Source organism: Pecten maximus, chromosome 12 (assembly GCF_902652985.1).
Source record: "Pecten maximus chromosome 12, xPecMax1.1, whole genome shotgun sequence".
NCBI lineage: Eukaryota > Metazoa > Mollusca > Bivalvia > Pectinida > Pectinidae > Pecten > Pecten maximus.
The window spans coordinates 35361783-35388032 of NC_047026.1; the positions used below are offsets into that span (position 1 = coordinate 35361783).

Genomic DNA, 26250 nt, shown 5'->3' on the forward strand with positions numbered 1-26250 from the left:
CATTCTACTATGCATGGTTGTATTTAGAAATAAAACTGTATTTAGATATCACAGAACAGTTACTTGTTAACTGGGGTCTAATTTGTGCGTGTCCTCATCCTACATCAATCAACTCATATTCCTAAATAATGCACCAATAAAATGGTAACGTAGTTACAGAACCTGCATAGCAAAGGTATCTGAATGGTATAGGGGCGAGTACCTGTATATGTACGTACATATGTGTACAATATAATTAAAATCTTGATGGTCATTCTCACTACGTTACATGAACATCTAACAACATTCCATAAGGGGTCATGTCGGGGTGACTTTTTGGATTAACCAATCAAATTACTACTTACAGAATCTTGGAAGTAAATTTTATATGTCCGAATTAGCATGACTAGCGTGCATAGCTTGCATACTCTGTCAATTTGTTTCAAGTCATTTCGTCCCACATAGCATATAGCTATATTTCAGATGCATGCTGTGACGAAATGTTTGCTTCGAGGACATCGACAAATTGACAATTCAACCTGAAAGTGAAATACACACATCTCTGAGGTCATCAGAACGTGACCCCTTATGGGATGTTGTTAGATGTTCAGGTAACGTAGTCAGACTGACCATTTAGATTTTAATTAGATTGATATGTGTAGGAAGTAGATGCAGAGACATATATACAGAGAGATTAGTAACATCGCTATTTCCCCGTACACATAGTGGCTCCCTTTATTCGTGACCACTCAAGCATATCCCTTATCGAGAGCGTCCTGTCTCCTATCAAACACACGCGAGCGCAGGTAAATCGGGCTATGCGCATGTGTGTATCGTAGTATTGGAACTTATTCGACATGTTCTGGTTAATCCGCCATTACGTCAGACCAAAACATCGTCATTTTAAATACACACAGAAAGCACATCGTTTTATTTTGGCCACTACAAAAGTTACCACATTAACCAAAAACTATCATACTTATGGGATATAGTCTTATTGATCATGCACATTGTTGCCATTTATCCGTATTTTCTAAAATCCATTGGGTCCTATTCGACATGTCCAAGTTTGTAAATAGCCGCCATTACGTCAGACCAAAACATCGTCAATTTTAAACGCACACAAAAAGCACATCGTTTTATTTTGGCCACTACAAAAGTTACCACATTAACCAAAAACTATCATACTTATGGGATATAGTCTTATTGATCATGCACATTGTTGCCATTTATCCGTATTTTCTAAAATCCATTGGGTCCTATTCGACATGTCCAAGTTTTGTAATTAAGCAGCCATTACGTCCGACCAAAACATCGTCAATTTTAAACGCACACAAAAAGCACATTGTTTTATCTAGGCCACTACAAAAGTTACCACATTAACCAAAAAAAAACTATCATACTTATGGAATGTGGTCTTGATTATCATGCACATTGTTGTCATTTATCCGTATTCTCGAAAACCCCATAGGGACTTTTCGAAAATTGGAGATTCCCGCCGATCTTTCCTGCGTTGTGCTTGACTTTCATACTCAAAATACAAACACTTGGACAGCAAATTGTGATATATTTCATATTGATGACACTTCTGCACTTTGATATTAATAAAATTAAAGCACATAATTGGATCTTGGTGATGATTTCAAATAGAAATTATCGATAATTATGTGTCTGGTTTTCAAGTTTTCTCCAATATGGCGTCTAGTGAAGACTGAACCGAGCGACCGCAAAGGATTGTGGGAAGGTCAGGGGCCACTATGTAAACACAAGGGCAAATAGAGAGCTACCAATCTCTCTGTATATATATATGTCTCTGGTAGATGGTAGGAAATCAGTGTCTTCCATACACAGTAACGAATGTCTATGGATGAAGGAAGTATAGTTAACACTTTTTCAATATGACCCTCTTTATGATTTTATCGCCTGGCCTCCGCCGTGATATACACCTCTCGTTGTGTAAATAAGTGTTTCTAATAGTAAACATATTAGTTCCTATCAACCTTGTTATAGTGAGAGTAGGGGCTAATATTGTTTCTATAAATACTAACCATAAGCAGACGCCTGTGATTGAATGAAAGTATCGTTCTGATAATTCAATACTAAAACCAGAGACATATATACATGTACGGACACGTGTAAACGAACTGAACGCGTTAAATATTCATTTAGGTATATTTTATATGTTTATACTATATCTTATTTTATTTCATAGTTACACTTTTAACAATATACATTATTTTTACACTAACTTTGACCCTATGGAGCCCGACCACGTGTATGTCCTATGTTAAATAGTTTAACATTACGGGCAAGATATTTAAAATGCAAATATATTAGTTTAATTTATTTTATCTATATTAAATAGCTAAAACATATTAAATAATGTATTTATATTATTTTAAGTTAAATTAACTTACCTTGAAGCACTGTGGCCGTAAAGCACACAGGCTTATACGTGATTCATTTTTAAATTATACACATTATTTACATTTAAATTCCGTTGAGTTAAAACAATAAACATTCGTATCACAAATAAAATAATTAGCCTAAGTTTGAACATTCACATACCCACGATGTTGAAACTTTACTTTAAGCATTTATTTCATGTACGAATTCCATTTTAAACTTATATTTTTAGAAGTGTTGTAATCGAAATCGTTATTGGTATGCAACGAAACCCGTGTCCTCGTAATAAAGGCTATGGACAGGGTGATGTAAGTCGTTACACGTTATATATGTTGTATACGGCCCGTAATAAAAGAAAAGTAGTAAGTTACATGTTATATAGGCCCGTTGAAATAGAACATTATTCAAATGTTACATGTTGTATACGGCCCTTTACACCAGTATAGTAGAAAATTAGTAAGAAGTTAAATAAATGTTATATGCGACTCGTTACAATAGAAAATCAGTGAGATGTAACATGGTGTATACGGCCCGTTACAATAGCAAATTGGCATGTTATAAACGGTCCGTTCAAGCAGAAAAATAGAATATTATATAAATGTTACATGTTATATATGGCCCGTTATAATAGACATTCAGTGAGATGTTACATGTTGTATACGGCCCGTTATAAAAGAAAATTACAGTGAAACCTCACTATTAAGAACACCTGGGGGTCCGGGTCAAAGTGCCGAGGTGGACCAATTTGAGCTAGACCATCAGGAACCGTAACTCTTAATTGACTGAACTCAGGTGCAAGTTGTATAGATTTGGCTAAATACATGCCATAGTCTTAACTTTAAATAAAAAGAAAGACAATTGTTTTTGTCTATCATTTCCTTTATTTTCTTCATAACCTTCTAAAACTGTCTTTCTTTTCAAGATGCTCTGACCTGTGTTTTGCCGACCCCAAACTGTTCAGCAAGTTGTCGTTGGCTACGACCATTGCTACATTGAATCAGTTCAATTTTCTTTTTTAGTGATAACTCGTTACGTTTACGTGATGTGGCCATCATGAGCAAATTATAATAACACCTATCTACAGACCCTATTCGGCATTGATACAAAAACATCGAGATCGCTGAAAAAACTTGCGCTTGACCAGAAAAAAAATCAAACGTTACTATGTTTATTTTACTCGCTTGTATGTAATCGGGTCTTAAAACCACCAACAGCCACAAATCAATTATTTGAATACCATAGTTAATAAGCAAATGTACGGTTATTACAATTTTCAAGGCAAGATAGATAATCTGATCACTTGTGTATTTGATCCGTCACAGCGCCACCAAGGAAGGGCGATCACCCGTAACGGTAAACAAAGGACTACAAACTAAAACCCGGCACATGTTGGCTTGTTACGAACAATGAAAGACTGGATGTTTATTTTACCTTCCGGTCAGTGCGAAGATTTCAAAAAGATTAATAGCCATTCTACTCACCTGTCAATATACTGGTCAGTAAACAAAAGATCGATAATTACGTATACACACGTCAATGGCCAGTTTGACACGCATTACCGTAAGCTGTTCACGGTTCGCTACACACCAGGTAATTTTTTAGACACGACCAACTGGTCGTAATTGTGGGGGTAATAAGCGTTAATTAGTATTCGTTGGGACTGCCCAAGGTGGTCGTAATACGGAATAGCAAAGTGGTCGTAATAGTGAAGCGACCAATACCAAGATATATAGAGAAAAAAATCGGGACTGAAAAAAAAGTGCCCGTAATAGCGGGGTGGTCGTAATTTTGAGGTGGTCGTAAGGTGAGGTACGTAGTAAGAAGTTACATGTTATAAACGGCCCGTTAAAATAGAACATTATATAATTGTGACATGTTATATAGGGCCCGTTTTAATAGAAAATTAGTGAGATGTTACATGTTGTATACGGCCCGTTATGATAGAACATTATTCAAATGTTACATGCTGTATACTGCCCGATATAATAGAAATTTAGTAAGAGGTTACATCAGCATCACATGTTATATACGGCCCGTTAAAACAGAACATTATATATGGTGACATGTTATATACGGCCCGTTATAATAGAAAATTAGTGAAATGTTACAAGTTGTTTACGGCCCGTTATATTAGAAATTTAGTGAGATGTTACATATTGTATACGGCCCGTTATAATAGAATATTGCTCAAATTTTACATGTTATATACAGGATGTTAAAACAGAACATAATATAATTGTGACATGTTGTATATGGCCCGTTATAATAGAAAATTAGTAAGAAGCTACTTGCTATATATGGCCCGTTAAAATAGAACATTATCAAGTGTCATATGTCATATACGGCCCATTATGAAAGAAAATTAGTAAGAATATGTATGTTATATACGGCCCGTTAAAACAGAACATAATATAATTGTGACATGTTGTATACGGCCCGTATAATAGAAAATTAGTAAGAAGTTACATGTTATATATCGCCCGTTAAAATAGATCATTATTCAAATGCCATATGCCATATGCGGTCCATTATAAAAGAAAATTAGTAAGAAGATACATGTTATATACAGCCCGTTAACACAGAACATTATATAATTATAACATGTTGTATACGGCCCGTTATAATAGAACATTATACCAAATGTTACATTTGCATTATCGTTGTCTTATTCGCATTAATTGCAGGCACGTGTTTACATTTGTTTATATATATTTCCTAAAAAGCGGTCTGATCCCGTTGAACCTGTGATATCACGATCTTGTATTGCTAATGTATATGTCTTTGTATATGTTGTAAAATCAGATTGGCTGAAACGCCAAAGGAATAAATGAATTAAATTTACCTAGAGTTAAGGATCCACTTCTTGGCATTGGGAGTCCTTTTATATCATCATTATCAAAACAAACTGCCCTACAGGTAAATTCAACATGTTAGAGATACACCTGTTAATTAAGATGTGGTATTTACCGGGCTATTATCTTAACGGTGTGTTCCCTGAACGCCTACATATTTAGAACAATAGGCAGAGACATCAAAGGGAGGGTAATTATAGTCTGTTTCATACATGTTCTATATTTACCAAGATATTTTACCTGTAGAAATCATTTGACAACTAAAGAAAACCAAAACACAAGCATATAAATTTAAAAAATTCTATAATATAGTATTAATCACATTGATATAGATAAGCTATACAAAAAGTAAGAACATTAGAATTCTGCAAGTTAATATATCTTTTCATAATTTGAAAACAACATTATCAGAATCTTTATTATAAATTGAGAACTACAATTATACACGTTAATGTAAATTTACACATTTTGATAGGAATAACATCATTAGAATCTTAATTATATAGAGCACTAGAAATGTACATGTATGCTAATTTAAAGATACACAGTTTGAAATATCAGTATTATAATCATAGAATATTACGTGTTAATATAATATCACATATTTTGGTAGGACTATTAGAATCTTACATTATGTTTATATCATATAATGTTATACAACGGACAAAATTGAAATCAATGAATATACACAGAAAACTGTAACAGGCATGCAAATACATGTATACATGTACACAGTTGGAACAAATCTACAAATTTATTATCACAGTGTAGTAAAATACAAATACGATAAAGCACTGTCCATGTTACATCAGTACAACCTTGTCCATGTTACATCAGTACAACCTTGTCCATGTTACATCAGTATAACCTTGTCCATGTTACATCAGTACAACCTTGTCCATGTTACATCAGTACAACCTTGTCCATGTTACGTCAGTACAACCTTGTCCATGTTACATCAGTACAACCTTGTCCATGTTACATCAGTACAACCTTGTCCATGTTACACCAGTACAACCTTGTCCATGTTACATCAGTACAACCTTGTCCATGTTACATCAGTACAACCTAAGTGAAGAAATTCAGAGGCTGCGTCGGTGTAGGATATTATATGGTTCTCCAGTCTCTGTTTCTGAAGGACAAGGCGAGTGTCAATGTTTCTGTATTTCCTGGGTCGAGGTCCAGCGCAACGTTGAAGTCTAGTTAAATCATTAGTAGCCTGGCTGTATGTCCTCGAATGTCCGTATAATTGTGAAGATGTTAGGATGTGTATGGTGTACAATCTTTTTGAGTTTCCTGTGCCAGGCTTCTAATTATAAGTGGTTGGTCGTCCTTCAGGTCCATGGTTGTCGTAGTGGTTCCCAACTGTCTCCCTCTATCCACTGGTCAACAACGTAGTCTGTGAATGGCGTAACGTCAATGTGTAGGTCAGCTTCCTGGATGTCCTCTTACGTCTTCTACTTGGTGTAGTGGTACAAGTGGCAATACAGCTGCGCGGCGAACCAGTCTCCTATAGTGTCGTCGTTGCGTTGGGTTAAATGGAAAAGCATCCCTTGATGTTGGTTTACCGGGAAGGCGGTGAAGAGGTCTGTCCTGATGTTAATGGTGTACATCTGTCTCATAACCTATTCCTAATAAAGTTAAAGTCTAACTGAGTATTAGCCAAAGATGGTAATAACGGTATGAGTGCAAACAGTGGAATGATAAGTCCTGATGATAATTTTGAAGTTTATATACTAGATACATTTACATACATGTACATGTAGCTTTGGTTTTAATATCCAAGTGTCACGCCATCCGCAGCCTGGGTTACATTAACACAGCTCATCATTTTTACTGATCTCAGTAAAGTGAGCGGTTTTTACTTAACAACATCATTATCTTCAGATATCAGGTATCAGAGAGGCGTTCAAATGAGAAAAAAAAACATTTTGATTATAACTTGTATTAAGGAAAAAAAGCAAAGTATTTGATATAATTTTTAGTTTGATGAAATTGATAGAATTATCAAAAGGTATTTTATGATATCAATTTCATTGAATTATTAATAAATATTAATTTCAATGAATTATCAATTAATATCAATTTCAACGAATCATTTATAAATACTAATTTGATAATTATTGATATTTAATAATTTGATAATTATCAAATTGTTTAAATAAGTATTGACAATTATCATGTGCATAGTTAATTCCAATATATTGTATTTTTGTGCAGTATATTCATTGAATATTGACATTTGATTTTGATGAGAAATTAAATGAAAATTACAGGTAACATACACAGGTAAAACACAGGTAACATAAGTGACTTCACCAGAACAGACTATAATTACTGTACAAACATAGCCAGTAGGGTGTTATTTCAAAATGTAGGCGTTCAGGGAATCAGCCATCTTAACACGCCTCTGTGACCGCGGCTTGCCGGTCTCTGGCCTTTGTGGTGTTGGCCACTCGACGGTTATAAAACGGACTCGGATGTATCTCAGTTCGTGTTTCTACGTGTAGATATTCATATAACATTATCATGACCAGTCCTAGGACAGGACTTTTTTTTATTGTTTATTCCACAGATCAACCGATTCCCGTCTCTGATATCGAAGGTGCATTGAGACTTTCCTATCTCCAATAATTTAGCTCGAGCTCTCCAACAAATGAAATGTAACCCAAAACCGATGAGTGGATGAGTCGGAACAGAATATCACAAATCGTGCAACATCGTTGCCTAAAATATTAGCATCTCTAGAATAAACTTTTAATAGACTATTAATGCAATGACTCAAATACGGTCTCTGGGCGAACCTCACACGTGAGGTCACTGTGCGGAATATATCCCTATATAGGCTATTAGAACCGGTAGATAATCAGTTTTGACGGTATGTATCGATACAGTTTTTGATAATGTTTCTCAATATTTATTTAACGGGTTTTACGTCTACTATTACAACTGACGACAAAACATGTGCACGTACGCTGACTTGTCGATCATTCTCACCAACCAATGGAATTAACGGACGCCTTTCTACAGTGTTTGATTGACAGAGTCAGAGATCACTGGAGTGTAACAAGCTTTAGTGTCTTGTCAATCATTCTCACTAACCAATGAAACTCACGGATGCCGTCAGATACCCCGTTTGATTGACAGACAGCTAAAACAGAATCATCTGCGTATGACGAGCTGCCGAGAAAATCAGCGGTTATGGCTGCCATGTTTATGCAAAACACCGCATAAAAAGTGTTGCATTCAATGAGTAATTTATGACTTAAAATATGATTGAATACAAATCATTGAAATCACAGTGGTGATAGAAACAGAAACCATAATTGGACCTGAATGCAAAGCACTCAATATACATGATAAATATAAAGACATTAAATGGTTATCATAAATCGGTACATTTAGGGAATGTATATAAACATTGTACATGTAAATTATATTGCAGAAAGGGCCGTTGTAATGTTTTAATTACATTCTGAATCCATTCTGCTTTTGATGCAATAATGTAATGTTTAATTCCTTTTTGTGTTTTCCGTTTAGATACCACATTAACGATATTACATGTATACAAGATACCCAGATAGGCAGTTATTAACAGCTCTTTTGTGTGTACACTTTAAAATAGATATACAAATAGTTGTCACAACATTCGATATTCCGCATATTTTAATATGGTCGGAGTCTGATAACATGATAAAACCGATGCTTAAAAGATAACGGAATAAGGATTCAAATGCCGAAGTTTAGATATTTTGATGAGATTTGGAAAAGCTGTTCTTATGTCGCAGTGGTATTTTCTATTTTCCCCAATTCAATGTCGTGTAATGAATGCAATATTTCTAAAATAAATGAATATTTTTTAAAAACGTGAATACGTCAATGGAGAATGCTGGATGGATGAAACAGCTTATGTTAAGTTACATTAAATATTAACGGCGCTTAATATATTGAGATTGTTTTTTAATGTTTATAATATGGCCATAATAACGCTATTGATGGACCAAGGGTCTAAAGCTTTAAATAAAACTTGAAATGTTCTTCAATTTCATCCGAATCATAAAGGCTTATCTACACCGCCAACATGAAACCATGCATAATTCTGATAAACGATACCGATACCACTACCGCTACCGAAAGACGAAGGGATATAACTCGTGTAGATCAGAAATGAACAGCAAACAACTTGTACCCACTGTATATCGTGGATCGACATGGACCACGGGCTTTAAAATGAAATGCATGTCCACCACGTATCGTGGATCGTCGTGGAACACGGTGTCTCGAGTTGAACTATGCCCACCACTAATCGCGGATCGTCACATACCGTGATGCCGAGTGGATACCGTATCAGTCAGCTGATGTCCACGATATATGACGGACCGTCGCGGAATGCCATATCCGGTGGGCGAGTGGGGTCCGCGCTGCCCACGTCCGTGACGGACGCGTGGAAACCGCAAAGTCCACGTAAGCTGTAGTGTACATACACGTGTATATATGTCAGAGACTGCTAAAACGATTCATTTGCATAATTACATAATTGTTATCTTTATTTGATTCCTAAAAATGAAACGTGGTTTGTCAAGTTGGTATTTCTTATAATCATAGGTTAAAAGTTATTGCAGAAAAGAGTTATGCAATTTTATAACAGTATTAGGAAAATTATGTACATGTATGCATTATACAGTATCATAATAATTGTGTCCTTGCCATTGGCGGAGTGCCTATTTATCGGATATAAGACAAAGTTTGAGATGATATTGAGATATCTGCAGTATTTTGTAACTAGGATAAGTACATGGTCAAACACATACCACGGGGAGGCGGTATTAGGACCAGTGTTTCACTCGTTATCACGATAATATTGACCTCTGTATGGACAGAGTCCGGTCCGTATTACGGGTGAGATTGTAAATACATTAGACATTTCCCACCCTAAACACGACCAGCATGGCGGAGTCTGACGAACTAACAGAAAATAAGGAAGCTCTGTTAGGAGAAGTAGCTGTAAGTGAACTCCTAATTGCTCTCTATATATTTAATGGTACCTCAGAACTGGTAGCTACTTATTTGATCGTTTATATACAAAGTAAAGCAATATTTGCTCACATCCAATTATTATATTGATATATATGCATTCAAGCATACCTTTGCCTCCTTGTCGTTATTTCGTTCCTCCTATATTTAGTTATATGCCGATGTTTCCAATGATATACATATATTGACATAAAGACCTTGTTTGGATGTATCTATACGATAGATAGTCGAGAAACTCCGTGCCCATAACGAGATTTGCACATGAGCATTTTTGCTTTTATATTTCACGTGCACGCTTTGCATACGAGTAATGAGCTGATGGATGGAGTTTCAAAATATCTACTTTTAAAATGAAGCGAAGATGATCATGATTGCATTATTTAATAGCTTTAATCATACAATATGTATTATAGATTTATAGATTTTTGCTAAATTGTTTAACAAAACACATTTATTTATGTGATGGTTAAATATATGTTCCACCGCATGTCCACTGTAGACATCGCACCATACTTACTTCTCTCGTCTATCGTGTCCCCTTCAGCAATACGTATATACAATTTTTGTATATCGTTATATCTGCTTGTTCCGACACTGGACTACTGCTATAAATTGTTGTTATTCTATGCTGTACAACTTGTGTAATGTGATTATGTATATCATGCATGCTCCAGGATGGAAATGGTCCTACTAATGCACGTGTTATCTAGAATAACCACCAAAATGCACAGTATGCACACGTGTCTTTCCCGCAGTTTGTTAATGGCCATACAAACGGAAACTCGACCTACATTTACAAAAGATTTCATACTTCATTTGCCTCCTCAGCCGTAAGTTACATGAGGTGTTATGGAGTTGATGGCTTCCCGTGTCATGAGTTAGTGATGGTAAGTCGATGTTAGCTTGTATATATGTTGAATTAGGAGTTGGACAGATCATTGATATATTCAACAATCATTGGCACTATCAATATCATTACAGGAGCTATCTCACCAAGATAAAACTCACGTCAATGGTCAATCAGGACGAAGACGAGTATCATATGCCTCCGACAAGAATCGGAAAGCGTCCCAGGAAAATGACCTCCCTAGTGTTGATTTAAAAGAAGAGGATGAAACGGCTCAGCCCTTTTTGTTTACCGTCAGTGAAACACCCCCATTACACATGCTCCTTCTAATAGGATTCCAGGTGAGATATTCACATTATTCATACAAATCGTTTGATGTGAGACGTCATACACACCTATGCTTTATTGAGGTGTCTCGTAATGGCTGTTTCTGTATGTTACAATGTCTATGTTTGTTCTGTAATGTATTTTATCTCTTGACGTGTTAAACATTACATCATTGTATATTTTGTAATTTATTTCAATGTCACCTTATAGGAGAGGCGCCCTGGTGTTGGCCGTAGATAAGTGACCTGCTCTTTACATCTTTGTAACCTATCATAACTAAAAAAAAAAAAAAAAAAAAGGTCGCACATTTTGTTTTTCGGTCGACCTGGACAATGCATTTTCTCTGTGGTAGCTGCTTTTTGATGTCTACAAATTATAGACCGTTGAAGATATATTTTTGTTATGCATTTGTGTTTATGATTTAATGTCTCGTAAGCGTTCAGAATGTTGAAGAAATTATTGATCAAATTACAGCATGCTCTACTCTCATTGTCCGGGTCACTCGCCGTCGTCCTTATCGCCGCTGACGTCATTTGTGCTAAAGATGACCCGGAGTTTATATCACAAATGCTAAGCTCCACGCTTTTCGTAAATGGTGTATCCACGATTCTGATGGTGACCATTGGAGCCAGGCAAGTACATTGTAACTGGGTTGTATGCAACGTTCTCAGATTGGTGGTATTTATAACGGGCCTGAATGAAGCGTCTGTTACAGGAGGGTTGACAACGGCGTATTGCCATTTTTGTATCATATATATAATTAGTGGGGTCCGGCTTGTGTTGATGTTTTTAGAGTAATGTGTCATTTACAACAAGCGAAGAATCTACAGAGTATTCAATAACAGTAATCAGTATAGTAGAATAATATAGCAGCACTCTGAAAAAACGAACAAACAATATCGGTTCCTCCTTTCATTAAATCATAATGGTAACAAAAAGAACTAGAAAATGCAATTAATGTTATGTTTTTTATATAGGTTACCATTGCACCAGACAAATAAATAATGTTATGTTTTATATATAGGTTACCATTGTGCCAGACAAACAATAATGTTATGTTTTATATAGGTTACCATTGTGCCAGACAAACAATAATGTTATGTTTTATATATAGGTTACCATTGTGCCAGACAAACAATAATGTTATGTTTTATATATAGGTTACCATTGTGCCAGACAAACAATAATGTTATGTTTTATATAGGTTACCATTGTACCAGGGAGCGTATGGAGGATACATAATTCCCTTACTCACACTAATGCAGATTGACCCTAATCGCTGTTCTATTACACGTCCGGCAGACACACCACTAAACTCCAGTTTAGGTAAGACGGATATAGTAGTAGCTTGTCGATAGAACGAATATTCATACCCTGCCTACACTGCTCTCCGACGACCATCTGTCAGAAATTGTCCGTCCGTTGTCCAGAGCTACGTTATCGCAGCTAGCTTGTCGATTGTTACGTACATATTCTACTGTAACTACATGTACAAATGTAGATTCACAGTTTTAAGTTTTTCCCCTTTTTTTCTTCTTGATTTCTGAACGTATTATTGAATTGACGAGATTGAAATTAAAATTGACGAGGCGTATGAGATATAAATGCAGAAATAACTTCAATATATTCATTTCACTGTTAAGGTATTATGTACAATTTTAAATAGTTTTGTAATAACGTTATTGATAGTTAACAATGATCAGGCATCGTTCATAAGTAGTTTTTCAAATGTTACCATTACATGCTGTGATTATAAGTTTAAACGTTTTCAGGGTTTAACTCCACAACCACACCGATATCGTTCAATGAAGAACAAGCAAAGAAAGATCTCATCATGTCATATTTCAACGAGGTAGATATAGTTATCTAAGACCATAATCGTGGCTTGGAAAATACAAACAGCAAAGCTATATGTGGTGTTTGGTCATTAAAATGAAGCTGGTATTCTTAATAGTTTCATAAATACTGCAGACTGGTTAACGTTGTATGTTCAAATGGCCATTCTGTACATCTCAACGGTGACGAGATGATGTAAGAATTGTTTACGTGTTAGATTTTAAGAGCATGGTAGCGATGTTATTGCTGTGGATCTCATTGAATTTGCTGTTGCTCGGCACCATACGTAAGGTCAAACTATCATCACGTTTATTGCGAGCATGTTGCAAAAAGTTGCATACTGTATAACATGAAATTTTCGTTAGTTATTTCCAAAATATTTTCTGAAAAATCGCAACCACAGACAGCGTCTGCATTGCTTATATACCCTTAATTATGTTTCATTTTGTATAATTTTTAGATACAAGGTTGCCTTATGATCGTTGGCGCTATTCACTTCCTGGTTGGCAGTACTGGCCTCGTGGGCGTATTGCTAAGATACGTTGGGCCAATCACTATTGTCCCCAGTATACTACTGCTGGGAATATACGTGGCCGAACCTGTCATGAGCTTTGTTGTCCCACACTGGGGGATGTCACTTCTGTAGGTTTTTCTCTGTACTTCTGTAATATGTTCACAAATCAAAAACAAACAAAAACGCACACTCGCTTTGTGACTATCCTTGACACTTACATGTATACGTTTAACTCAAGTTAATCTTAAAAATGGAATACATTTGTTCAAACTATTGCTTGCGTGCTGGATTTAGATCAGTGTTTAATATCGAATTTGGCTGGGGTGTTCGTTTAGATATGTTGTTAAGATAGGCTGCACCGTATGAAGTCAAACAAGGGGAACATTACAGACAATTAATCACACAATTTACAAACTATTTCATATTGAAAATGTCTGAGGGATGATCATATTTTTTTTCTGGTGAATCATTGTAATACAATGTACATATATTTTGATTTGTTAAAACATTGTTGTTTTTTTGTTTTACTTTTTTTTATGTTCATAAACAGGACATGCGCTATAGGATTTATTCTGGCTTTTTACCTGGCTAACTGGAAGATGCCTATAGCAATATGGACTAGAACAAAGGGTTTCCATATCATCCGCTACCCTTTTCATCAGATATACGCCGTGAGTGTAGCTACATTTCATGTTTGCTGTTTTATATTAGCCGGTCACGATTTCCACACTTGCAGCCTCTAACACTTATGAACAAGAACAAAAAAAATGAATGGCAAAGAATATATCAAATTAAACCCTAAATATCAAATCCAAATTCAAATATTTATTGAACCAGAAAGAGGGCCGACGAAGAGGCAAGTATACAAAGGATTGTACCAAACACACATATAACAAATATACAATGCAAACAAAATGGATCTGACAACCTAAATATCATACATGTACATACGCCATTCGGAGATACCCTCTAGTAGTGGATGCTCCTTGATCATGTTTATATTGCATTACGTATGGAATATATAAAAAACGCTTTGAAGTACAGCCTTACTAGGGTCAAAATCCTTTATTTACATAATGCCTGTCGGTGTCTGAAATATTTTTATTTCAGGTAAGGTTCCAATTAAAAACATTTTTATAATAAAATAGGTATCAAGTGGGTTGATGATATGGCTTTCCGCACGTTAAGCTGGTTTAATAGATAATAAACCGAGGAATACCGTGTTTGTATATGGTTATTATGTAACTGTCTGTTACAGGTATATGTATCATACAACAGACCCTCTGTGAGCTCCTCAAGTCTTTGATAATAATACATCAAGGATAAAATCATAGAGAAATATATCAGAAAGCGACCAGTTTCGGACATCACTATTACTCCTTTTGGTTTGTTTACTCGTGGAATGTATTTCAAATATTTGATATGCGATTTTACTTTATAAAAGCATCAACATCAATTCTCTTTTGATTTTGAAATACAAAGGCGGTTGTGATAATATAAAACAATTATGAGTTAAAGGGGGAATTTCAATCATCAAAAATGCCCTTATTAGACATGATGAAGAACCCTGGGCATAATATTGTATTTTTTTCAGTTCTTGGTTCCTGACTCAGTTTTCATGGTATAATACACTGACAATGTCAAGACACCTATCCTCTGACATCACTAAATAATTATGATAAAACAAGCAGGTATCATTTTGCTTCAAAATTACATCGTGTGTGACCAATACAGTCAATGTCGTGTATAAGCAGTTCATGTAAGTACATCAGGATCAATACCCTGTTAAAGTTTCTTTATTCTCACACTATTTTTACGTCTAAAACACTGTCATTGCACTAAATTATGATTACTCTAATAGGAAATTTTGAATATTGTTTGCTATTTATATACGTTGTGGATGTGATTATTTATTGATTTGCTAGTCTGCTGAGCGGGCTGAATATGTACGTTATCCCTATTACAGACATATTTTTCTGTTTTTAAGTTCTTTTATATAAACATTTCAACTGTGACATACATTGATTATATATTTGCAGGATAAAGAAAGATACAAAGGGAACTTGTATAGATACATGCTCTAAAGCATCGAATATTGATGTTAGGGTCATGTTGTGTTTACTTTCATTGTAGTACATGTATATTGTTATTAGTCCCCTGCCGTTTGAAAAATGGGGGGGGGGGGGGGGGGGGGGGGCTATAGGTTTACCCTCCGTCCGTCTGTCCGTCTGTCTGTCTGTCTGTCACGCAATAGTTGTCCGGACAACTCCTCCTAAAGTACTACTCCGATCTTAACGAAACTTGGTATACATGATCAGTATAACATGTAGTTGTGCATCCCACATTTGTTTTTTTCGAAAAACCATTTTTCAAAAATAAAATGGGAAATGAATAGGTGTACTTCTAGCTCAGGCAGGGGACTTTGTATTGCTGTTGCAATACTATCCATCCTTGTTTACTGTATATTCTGTATACCTTTTGACCCTGCTTTGTTTTTCCACAGATCCTAATAGCGATCGTCATCTCCTGGTTAATCAGCTTTATCATAACAGTGGCCGGTGGTTTTACGGACGATCCGACAGACAAAGGCTACCAGGCTAGAACGGACGCCAGACTTGACTCAGTCACTAATGCGAAATGGTTCTTCTTCCCTTATCCCGGTCAGTGTCTGTCAAACCTATATATAGCGAGTGATAGAATTGTTTCGTATTTTGTTTAATAGTGTTACATGATGATGACTTTATCAACAAATGTGATACAAATGGGTACCTGGTTGATACCGATTTAGTGCCTGTATGTAACTACAGTTTCAATAAGATCCACAAACTTAGACTGAAATGTAAATCTCGACACCATAAAACATCAGTGTATATATTTAACCAATGAATAGTGGTAGTAATGTTGTTATGGCAGCAAGATATATGGTGGCCGAATACCATTGGAGCCCGTTAGGGTTTCCATGCTGCATTTGCCCACCATACATCTTGCTACCATATCGACTGTAACAACATTAAAACCACTGTCCAATGCTTTTATTTACATTGCCTTTTTAAAACTGAACCAACAAACAAATTACGGCCTGTTTTTCTTTAAATGTCAAATAAAAAAGAGGCCCATGGGCCTTAACGGTCACCTGAGTTTTGAAGTATTTAAGTTAATTTGATTGATCCTTTTTGGCCCTTCAGCCCAGGGGGTCAGTCAGGACTAATATATCCATACCACCGAGCTGTCATCCCTTGCTGATAATGTTCACAAAGTTATAATGTATTCCAATAGAAATCAAATAAATGATAGTCAAAATTGTGATTTTCCAAAATAAACTATAGTAAAGTTTACCCCCTCCCTCCCTAGGGGCAAACATGAGACCCCAGGGTCACGAAATTCCCAAGTTGGTAAAGCACCTTAAGACCCTTCAATCTATAAAGAGTATTTTATTCTACCTTATTTACATGTAGGTCTTGAGAAGAAGATTTTTGAAATTTTCAGTCAATTTGACCCTTTTTAGCCCCGCCCATCAGCCCCTTGGGTTCAGTCAGGGCCAACATGTGCATACCATTAAATTGTCATCCCATGCTGATAATGTTAACCAAATTAGAATGAATTCCAATACAAATCTAACAATTAATAGTCAAAAATATGATTTCCTTATATAAACTATAGTAAAGTTTACCCCCTCCCCAGGGGCAAACGTGAGACCCCAGGGTCAAGAAATTTGGTAAAGCACCTTAAGACTCTTCCGTCTATGAAGAGTGTTTGATTCCACCATATCTGAGAATAGAGAGGACGATTTTGAAGTTTTAGTCAATTTAACCTATTTTGGCCCCCGTTCCTCCGGTCCCATGGGGGTGGGGACCATATAAGTCACCATTTTGGTTGACTTTTAGCCATAGAAGCTTCCTGCAAAATTTCATTGAATTTGGTTCAGCGGTTCTTGAGAAGAAGTCGAAAATGTAAATTGTTTACGGACGGACGACGGACAACGGACGACGCACGACGACCGACAAAAGTCGATTAGTATAGGTCACTTGAGCAAAGCACTGGTGACCTAAAATCAGCTGAAAAAAAAGTGCTTTGAAGATGAACATCAATACCAATACTTTTTGTTTCTTTTAACGTTTAGTTTCTTATATTTGACGATTGTGAAATGCCTATTTGCGTGACGTCATATTCGCGGAAAGCATAAGTGATGCTGACTGTAAAGTTGCATCATCTGGCTATTTGCAAACGGTCGTTTTTCCCCCGCTTTCAAATCATTTTTGACATAGAGAGCATGGGAAGAGTAACTTTTACATTTTTTTTTAATTTTGTGTACAAAAAGACAACTGAAATCCTATTCTTAACAAGTTGTCCTCTTATGGCATTATGCGCTGGTATCAAAAATTTGAAGAAAAAAACGTAGTTGATGAAATCATTTCAATTAAGCATTTACTGGACCGACTTTAACTGATAACATAAATATCACATTTCAATAAGTCTGCATAGTTCATATGGTAGAACCACCGCTTAGCAACCCGAATGTTCGGAGTTCAAATCTCCAAAATGTATCTTTTCATATTTTGCTATGTTTCCTTAATACCATTTATTTTTTCTTGGTCGTACATAAAAGATATTTTCAACATTAAATGCATATTGGATATAAAGTATTAAGTATAAAAGAAAATGTGGAGATTGAAAATTTTCAGTTGGATAAAAGAAAGAGTAAAATGGCTCATTTACCTTGTTCGTATCATTCAAAGCAAAATGTAAATGAACTGCAGCGTCGACAATAGACATACATGGATGGGTAGTGTAAAATTCCTAATTAATATGTCAGTTTACTTTATTTCATACTACATAATATTGATTGACTACATAATCCGTTCAGAACGCACAGCGCACCAATCACTGATGAAGAATCACTGGGATCACGAGGCATTTTACCTGTATTTTTAGCCAAGACTATCCCTGTATGTGGCCTGGGTCTTTTGTACTTTTATATATAGCATATATCACAATTCAAGTGATTCATTGGGATTTTAACTGAATTGGCAATAAGAATGTATTTTCACTGTAGGATTATATGGGAATCCATCCTTCAGCTCAACTGTCTTCGTCGGCTTTCTCATTGCGACCTTCATCTCTATCCTCGACTCTATCGGAGATTACTACGCATGCGCAGCCACATGTCGTGTTCCACCCCCGCCATCGTTTGCCGTTAATAGAGGCATAGCTGTTGAAGGGTTTTGTACCGTGCTGTCTGGGTTACTGGGCTGTCCCCAAGCAACAACCACATATGGAGCAAACATAGGGGCCATCGGCATCACGAGGGTATGTAAAAAAGCAATAGCAGCTGAAGTGATTTCCACTCGCATAAAATGTTAATTCCTAGTAAGCATGTACAATATCTGGTCATCTTTTAAAGATCTTGTACGTATTCACGCCTACCAATTAAAGCATGTTTTCATAACATTAATAACATCTTGTCATACTTAGATATCATGTCCAGTTTCATGGATGAAAGTGGGTCTTCATAACAGTAACACGACATCCTTTAGAGATCATGTTCATGTTTAGATATGTAGCGGAACTGGACCGGGTCGATCGTCGGCGACCAGGTAGCTCAATCGGTAGAGCATCCGGCTAGTGTTAGGAGGTCCCGGGTTCGAACCCCGGTATGGCCGTGCATTTTCCCACTCCTATTACAGATACATGTACACCTGTTAATCACGATTGATAAAATGCTATTTTGTTTTCTTCCGTCATAGGTATCCAGTCGCAGTGCTTTTATTATAACCGGTATAATCTACATCATCTTTGGGATAATAGGGAAGATCTCTGCCGTTTTTGTCACTATCCCCTACCCTGTCTTGGGAGGAGCACTAATCATCATGATGGGCATGTTTAACGGGGTTGTGTTATCCAATTTGGTCTCCGTGGATTTAACCTCTTCCAGGAATCTTGCTATAATGGGAGTCTCTATTCTGATGGGCCTTCTCGTCCCTCTCTGGGTAAAAAAATACCCGAATGACATTAGCACAGGTAAGACTTATACCCGAACGACATCAACACTCGTACACAAACGACATCAACACAGGTAAACTCATACCCGAACGACATCAACACAGGTAAGAATCATACCCGAACGACATCAACACAGGTAAGAATCATACCCGAACGACATCAACACAGGTAAGAATCATACCCGAACGACATCAACACAGGTAAGAATCATACCCGAACGACATCAACACAGGTAAAACTCATACCCGAACGACATCAACACAGGTAAAACTCATACCCGAACGACATCAACACAGGTAAAACTTATACCCGAACGACATCAACACAGGTAAAACTTATACCCGAACGACATCAACACAGGTAAAAACTCGTACACGAACGACATCAACACAGGTAAAACTCGTACCCAAACGACATAAACACAGGTAAAACTCATACCCGAACGACATCAACAAAGGTAAAACTTATACCCGAACGACATAAACACAAGTAAAAACTAATACCCGAACGACATCAACACAGGTAAAACTCACACCCGAACGACATCAACACAGGTAAAACTCATACCCGAATGACATCAACACAGGTAAGACTAAGGGAGGCGTTCATTTTTTTTATATTAATGATTTATACATTTTGGACCATTTTTAGCTCACCTGGTCCGAAGGACCAAGGTGAGCTTATGCCATACCGTGGCGTCCGCCGTCCGTCGTCCGTCGTCTGTCGTCCGTCGTACGTCCGTCCGTCAACAATTGACTTCTTCTTCATAACCACTGATCAGAATTTGACCAAATTTGGTCAGAAGCATCCCTATGGGTAGGGGACTCAAAATTGTACAAATGATGGGGCTGGCCCCCCAGGGGTCTGAGGGGCGGGGCCAAAAGGGGTCAATTTGGCTACATTGATATAAACGACTTCTCTGAAACCGAGCAAAGGATATTGCTCCAATTTGTCTGGAAGTATCACTATGGGGTGGGGATTCAAAATTGTACAAATGGTGGTGCTGACCCCCAGCGGCCTGAGGGGCGGGGCCAAAAGGGGTCAATTTGGCTATATTGATATAAACGACTTCTTCTCTGAAACCGAGCAAAGGATATTGCTCCTATTTGTCTGGAAGCATCACTATGGAGTGGGGATTCAAAATTGTACAAATGGTGGTGCTGACCCCCTAGGGGCCTGAGGGGCGAGGCAAAAATGGGTCAATATAGCTATATTGATATTAACGACTTCTTCTCTGGAACCGAGCAATGGATATCACTCATATTTGCCTGGTAGCATCACTTTGGGGTGGGGATTCAAAATTGTACAAATGATGGGACTGACCCCCTAGGGGCCTGAGGGGCGGGGCCAAAATGGGTCAATATAGCTATATTGATGATACCGACTTCTTCTCTGAAACCGAGCAATGGATATCGCTCATATTTGCCTGGTAGCATAACTTTGGGGTGGGGATTCAAAATTGTACAAATGATGGGGCTGACCCCCAGGGGCCGGAAGGGCGGGGCCAAATGTGGTCATTTGGGCTATATTTATAAAAACAACTTCTTCTCTGAAACCGAACAAACGATATTGCTCATATTTGCCTGGTAGCAACACTATGGGATGGGGATTCAAAATTGTACAAATGGTGTGGCTGACCCCCGGGGGGCCTGAGGGGCGGGGCCAAGAGGGGTCAATTTGGCTAAATTGATATGAACAACTTCTCATCTGAAACTAAGCAATATATATTGCTCAATTTTGACTGTGAGAATCCCTTTGGGGTTGGGTTTCAAAATTGTACAAATGGTGGGGTCTACCTCCCTGGGGGCTGTGGGGCGGGACCAAAAGGGGTCAATTTGGCTAAATTGATATAAACAACTTCTTCTCTGAAACTAAGCAATGGATATCACTCATATTTGCCTGGTAGCAACCCCCTAGAGTAGGGATTCAAAATTGTACAAATGACAGGACTGACCCCCAAGGGGCCTGAGGGGCGGCGTCAAAAGGGGTAAATTTGGCTGTATTGATATAAGCGACTTCTTCTCTGAAACCGAGCAAAGGATATTGCTCCTATTTGCCTGGAAGCAATCACTATGGGGTGGGGATTCAAAGTTGTACAAATAGTGGTTCTGACCCCCTAGGGGCCTGAGAGGCGAGGCAAAAATGGGTCAATATAGCTATATTGATATTAACGACTTTTTCTCTGAAACTAAGCAATGGATATCACTCATATTTGCCTGGTAGCAACCCCCTAGGGTAGGGATTCAAAATTGTACAAATGACAGGGCTGACCCCAGGGGACCTAAGAGGCGGGGCCAAAAGGGGTTATTTTGGCAAAATTGATATAAACAACGTTTTCTCTGAAAATAAGCAATGGATATCTTTAATATGTGACTGGTAGCATTCACTTTGGTTAAGGATTCAAAATTGTACAAATGATGGGGCCGACCCCCTGGAGGCTGAGGGGCTGGGCCAAAAGGGGTCAATTTGGCTAAATTGATATGAACAACTTCTCTGAAACAGCTCATATTTGAATATTAGCATCCTATTGGGGTAGAGATTCAAAATTGTATAAAGGAAGGAGCTATCTGACCCCCAGGGGGCAGAGGGCAGGGTCAAAAGGGGCCAATTGGTCTAAACAAGATCTTCTCTGAAACTAGGCAATGGATATCACTCACATTTGTGTGGTAGCATCCCTATGGGGTCGCGCCAAAAGTCAATTTCATTTCATGGATTAATGTACCTTTTGGCATTTTTAGTATTAAAATAAAACCAATGTACATGTACCCATATAAAATGCTTATGATATATATTGACATAGCAATACCAGCGACAAATATGCTTAAGCATCATTCTTGTTTCATATCTCATGAAACCAGGTGAGCGATACAGGCCCTCTGGGCCTCTTGTTTCGATATTTTCATATTTCATCTCCGCTCAAATTGATGATGTCAGGCTCATCTAAGACGAAAATATTGTGACTGTTTAATGACATAATCTAAAAATGTGCATTTTCTTGTTATCCACAGGGAACACTGAAGTGGATTTTATTTTGAAGGGACTTTTAGGAAATCCTAATTTTTCGGGAGCGATACTAGCTTGTTTTCTGGATAATACCGTACCAGGTATAGTAGCCTAGGATGTAACTAAATGGCGTATGGTATAGTTTACTACTGGAAAAGAAAACAATGTTGACCTGCAGGGCAGTGTGACTTTAACACTTGTGATTGCCATCAATTTTACAAAGTCAATATTCTGTCCTAGTTCTCTGTTACATCAAGAGTCACAATTATGAAACATTGCTGATAGAAATTAACTTTGGCCTTTAGCACCACTCACTAGTCCTAGAAAGACGAAACAGCTATATGATGCAGTTTAATTCGTGTTTTGCTATAGGGTATCCAGTTTATAATTTGTATTGAAATGTATATTAGACCTTTTCGTGTCTACTGAAAATTTCTTTCAGAAACGGTGTATTTGCTATTAAAGGATAATTCATGTAATCAGCATATTATCATAATTCATCATTTAGATTCAACGGTATTTTTCTGGTATGTAACAGGAACACTGGAGGAGCGAGGGATTGCCGCCTGGCAGAACCAGGGAGGGGACGAATCTGGGGCGACAATCGACTATGTAGAAGGGGAAGAACTGTATGAAACCTGGTTACCTAGGGCAATAAAAGAATGGAAAGGTCTTGAATACATCCCGTTTATGCCTACACCAAAGAAACGAAAACAGAGTCTGTCTGGACAGTGGGCACGCAGGAAGTCACTCATCGCTGGTGTATCTGATGTGATGGTTTAATCCTTAAAGTATACATACCATATGTACCGGAAAATCTTCGACACAAAGTAACAGACATACAGTTCCTGGTGTAATAAACTGAATCTCCTATATATACCAAGGGTTTACAACTATCTCAGTAGTAAGTGTATAGCAATTAATAAAGGTAATCAGTCTGTAATCCTGAAGTTTGTTAGTCGATTTACTAAATAAAACAAGGTTAATTTTGTAACCAGTATTATAATCTTCACTCTGTCAATTAGAATTATGTATTTTATAGAATACCGGTATTAGGAGTTTCGTTATATAATCAAAGTCACAAAAAATATGGTAATTTTACATGATATGAACCTTGTGTTAACTGCGCGAGAAACTCTTTTGCGAGGAAAGAAACATGTTGACTCTCGTTATTTACTACAAAACTCAATTATCAGTTCTAATCACTATTGATTCCATCACACAAAAATATTTTACATGAAGTCGGTCACGTGTTACTCACCTACATATGTAGTAGTACCAGTGCGAAACTCCTCTAGAATGCCCCCCTCCCCCGAAAAAAGGCATTCATTCTTAAACTATCAAATACTAAAGATAACAATGTGTTTTGATGTTGGTACATGTAGTTTCGATAGTAAAACCATATATGGTATTTCATTCAATAATCGTAATCGAGAAAATATTGTGAAGACACCGTAGATTTTGTATTTTTTAGAAGCTTGTCTTCTCAATCTAGAAACATATCATATGGATTTTGTGTAAAACTGTTAATGAAAATGTTTTACATTAAAAATGTTATGTTTATTATGATGTTGTTGTTGTTCTATTCTGTATACTAATTATGACACCATTTCAAAATCAATTGCATGGACACATTCACAACAAACAAGTGATATATCGTGGTAGTAAATTGATGGATAGTTAAAAGCTTTGATATCAAGTATTCAAACGCATAGGTAGGTGTTGATGTATAGAAAGACAGACAGACGCAGGCCGATTCTTTATTTTCTTCAAACTTTTATCTTTAATCCGAGTGTCAAGCTGGTTTCTTTTTTTTAAACGACCAGATGTCCGGACGCCAGGGGTTTAGGTGTCGGTATAGGAGGTACCGTAGCCGGAGGTTAGTAATTTTGTCCATTTGGGGTTGCATGAGGGTCAAACTCTGGATGACGTCGACAGGCGATGTCCCGGATACCAGATGTTGGGGAAGGGTGATCAACATAAGATGATTGACAAGGTAGACTTTGTACGGTTCTTGTAATCAACACAGCGTGACAGCGGGTAGTGTAGGACTCGAACTCTTACAGGGAGGTTTGGCTTCCTCGCGGACGATGACGTTTCGGACTTTAGTAGCGGGGAACCCCGTACGATAAGCGCGCTGGTGGTGTACAATAACTGGGATATGCTTCCCGAGGAATGTCTTGCTGTGGTAGCAGTGTACAGTAAAAATGCCAAATTCTGAAAAATATGGCACATGTTTTAGATATGTAAACATTGCCAGTTAACCTTACATATAACCTCTTATAAAGTATATATATTTGTAATCTGTACAACGTTTGCAATTTTAATAGAGCTCTGAAGGATAAGTAAACTGATATTTTCTGTGATTTTTAGAGCTGTGAATACCATGGTAACAGCTTAAAAAATTCTCAAAAATTGCAAAATATTATGATATTTGACCCAAAATGGCACAATTCTCTACAATTTTTTTTTTTCTGAAACCTATTTAAAATTAAATATCTCTATCCCAAAGACAGAATTAATCTTGTTTGGACATATGTTGTAAATTAAGTTTTCCCGCTATCTTACCTTTTCTGTGGGCTTCCATTTTTCGCTATAGGCAAAACTAAATTTCCTGTGTAAACACACGTTCGGAAAATCCGGATATTTAAAATCCGGAACCAATTTATTAATTTTTGTTTTAATAAATGTGAAGCCTGTATGTACTACTTCATACTGAATATACCAATTATAGTGTACATTTATTTATTCATTTTTTTATGCATATCATAATACAGGGGTTATTTGCTTAACAAAACAAATTGCCATGGCCAGGCTGTCTTACTGTGGTGTGCTACCTGTGTAAGGTAAAACGGCCAGATGTGTCAAAATCCGAACAACATATTGATCAAACTGGCGAACTTCAAAATCAACTCACTGTAAGAGGTGAGAGAAGCTTGGCGTATTTAGACCAACGTTCACTGTATCGCATGTGACGATTCCGTATCACCTCCTCGCGAACAGCCAGAGTATCTAGCCAAGTGATGCGTGGTTTGTTCCGACCATGTGGCATATACAAATTATCTATCTGTATAAAGTCTCGTGTAGGAAGACTGAACACACACGTAGCAGGAGATATATCTGTGTCTGTCAGGTTTGTTAAGATACTGGAGAATGTCTAGTGTTGCGTGTTCAGGCGCTTCACCGTCTCGACTCCCATTCTAACGGCAGTTACTAAGTGGAAAAGCTTCAGATGAGTCTAAGTCGAACTCCCTACTCCCAAGTTCCTCAGGAATCGACGTGTGGCCTCAGAGTCAACTCGAGTCCACCATCTGATGCTAGTTCATCAGGGATGCTTAAAGTTACAGACAGTCTGTCAAGCCATTGGAGCCATCGAATGCTTTCTCCACTATCGATCGTTTATAATAACTTAGAATAACGATCAACTCTAAACAGTGTAAAAACCATATATT

The 26250-nt window shown here is 37.2% G+C and overlaps 1 protein-coding gene across 4 annotated transcripts in view; it reads left to right on the plus strand.

Moving 5' to 3' along the window:
• The window catches only part of LOC117339377 (solute carrier family 23 member 2-like), a 30297-nt gene extending 5936 nt beyond the window's left edge, over positions 1–24361 (plus strand). The window contains exons 1-12 of one of the 4 annotated variants that reach the window (XM_033900938.1): positions 9054–9701; positions 11253–11459; positions 11920–12077; positions 12650–12771; positions 13218–13297; positions 13742–13923; positions 14346–14466; positions 16299–16455; positions 18849–19102; positions 19540–19813; positions 22804–22899; positions 23337–23741. In XM_033900938.1, the coding sequence (XP_033756829.1) occupies positions 11436–11459; positions 11920–12077; positions 12650–12771; positions 13218–13297; positions 13742–13923; positions 14346–14466; positions 16299–16455; positions 18849–19102; positions 19540–19813; positions 22804–22899; positions 23337–23581 (1713 nt within the window). In that variant the 5' untranslated portion in view covers positions 9054–9701; positions 11253–11435 and the 3' untranslated portion in view covers positions 23582–23741. Of the gene's footprint in view, positions 1–9053; positions 9702–9805; positions 10242–11095; positions 11159–11252; positions 11460–11919; positions 12078–12649; positions 12772–13217; positions 13298–13741; positions 13924–14345; positions 14467–16298; positions 16456–18848; positions 19103–19539; positions 19814–22803; positions 22900–23336 lie in introns of those variants that run through there. The other 3 variants (XM_033900936.1, XM_033900937.1, XM_033900935.1) reach the window with 3 other exon arrangements.
• Positions 24362–26250: the final 1889 nt, after the last annotated feature.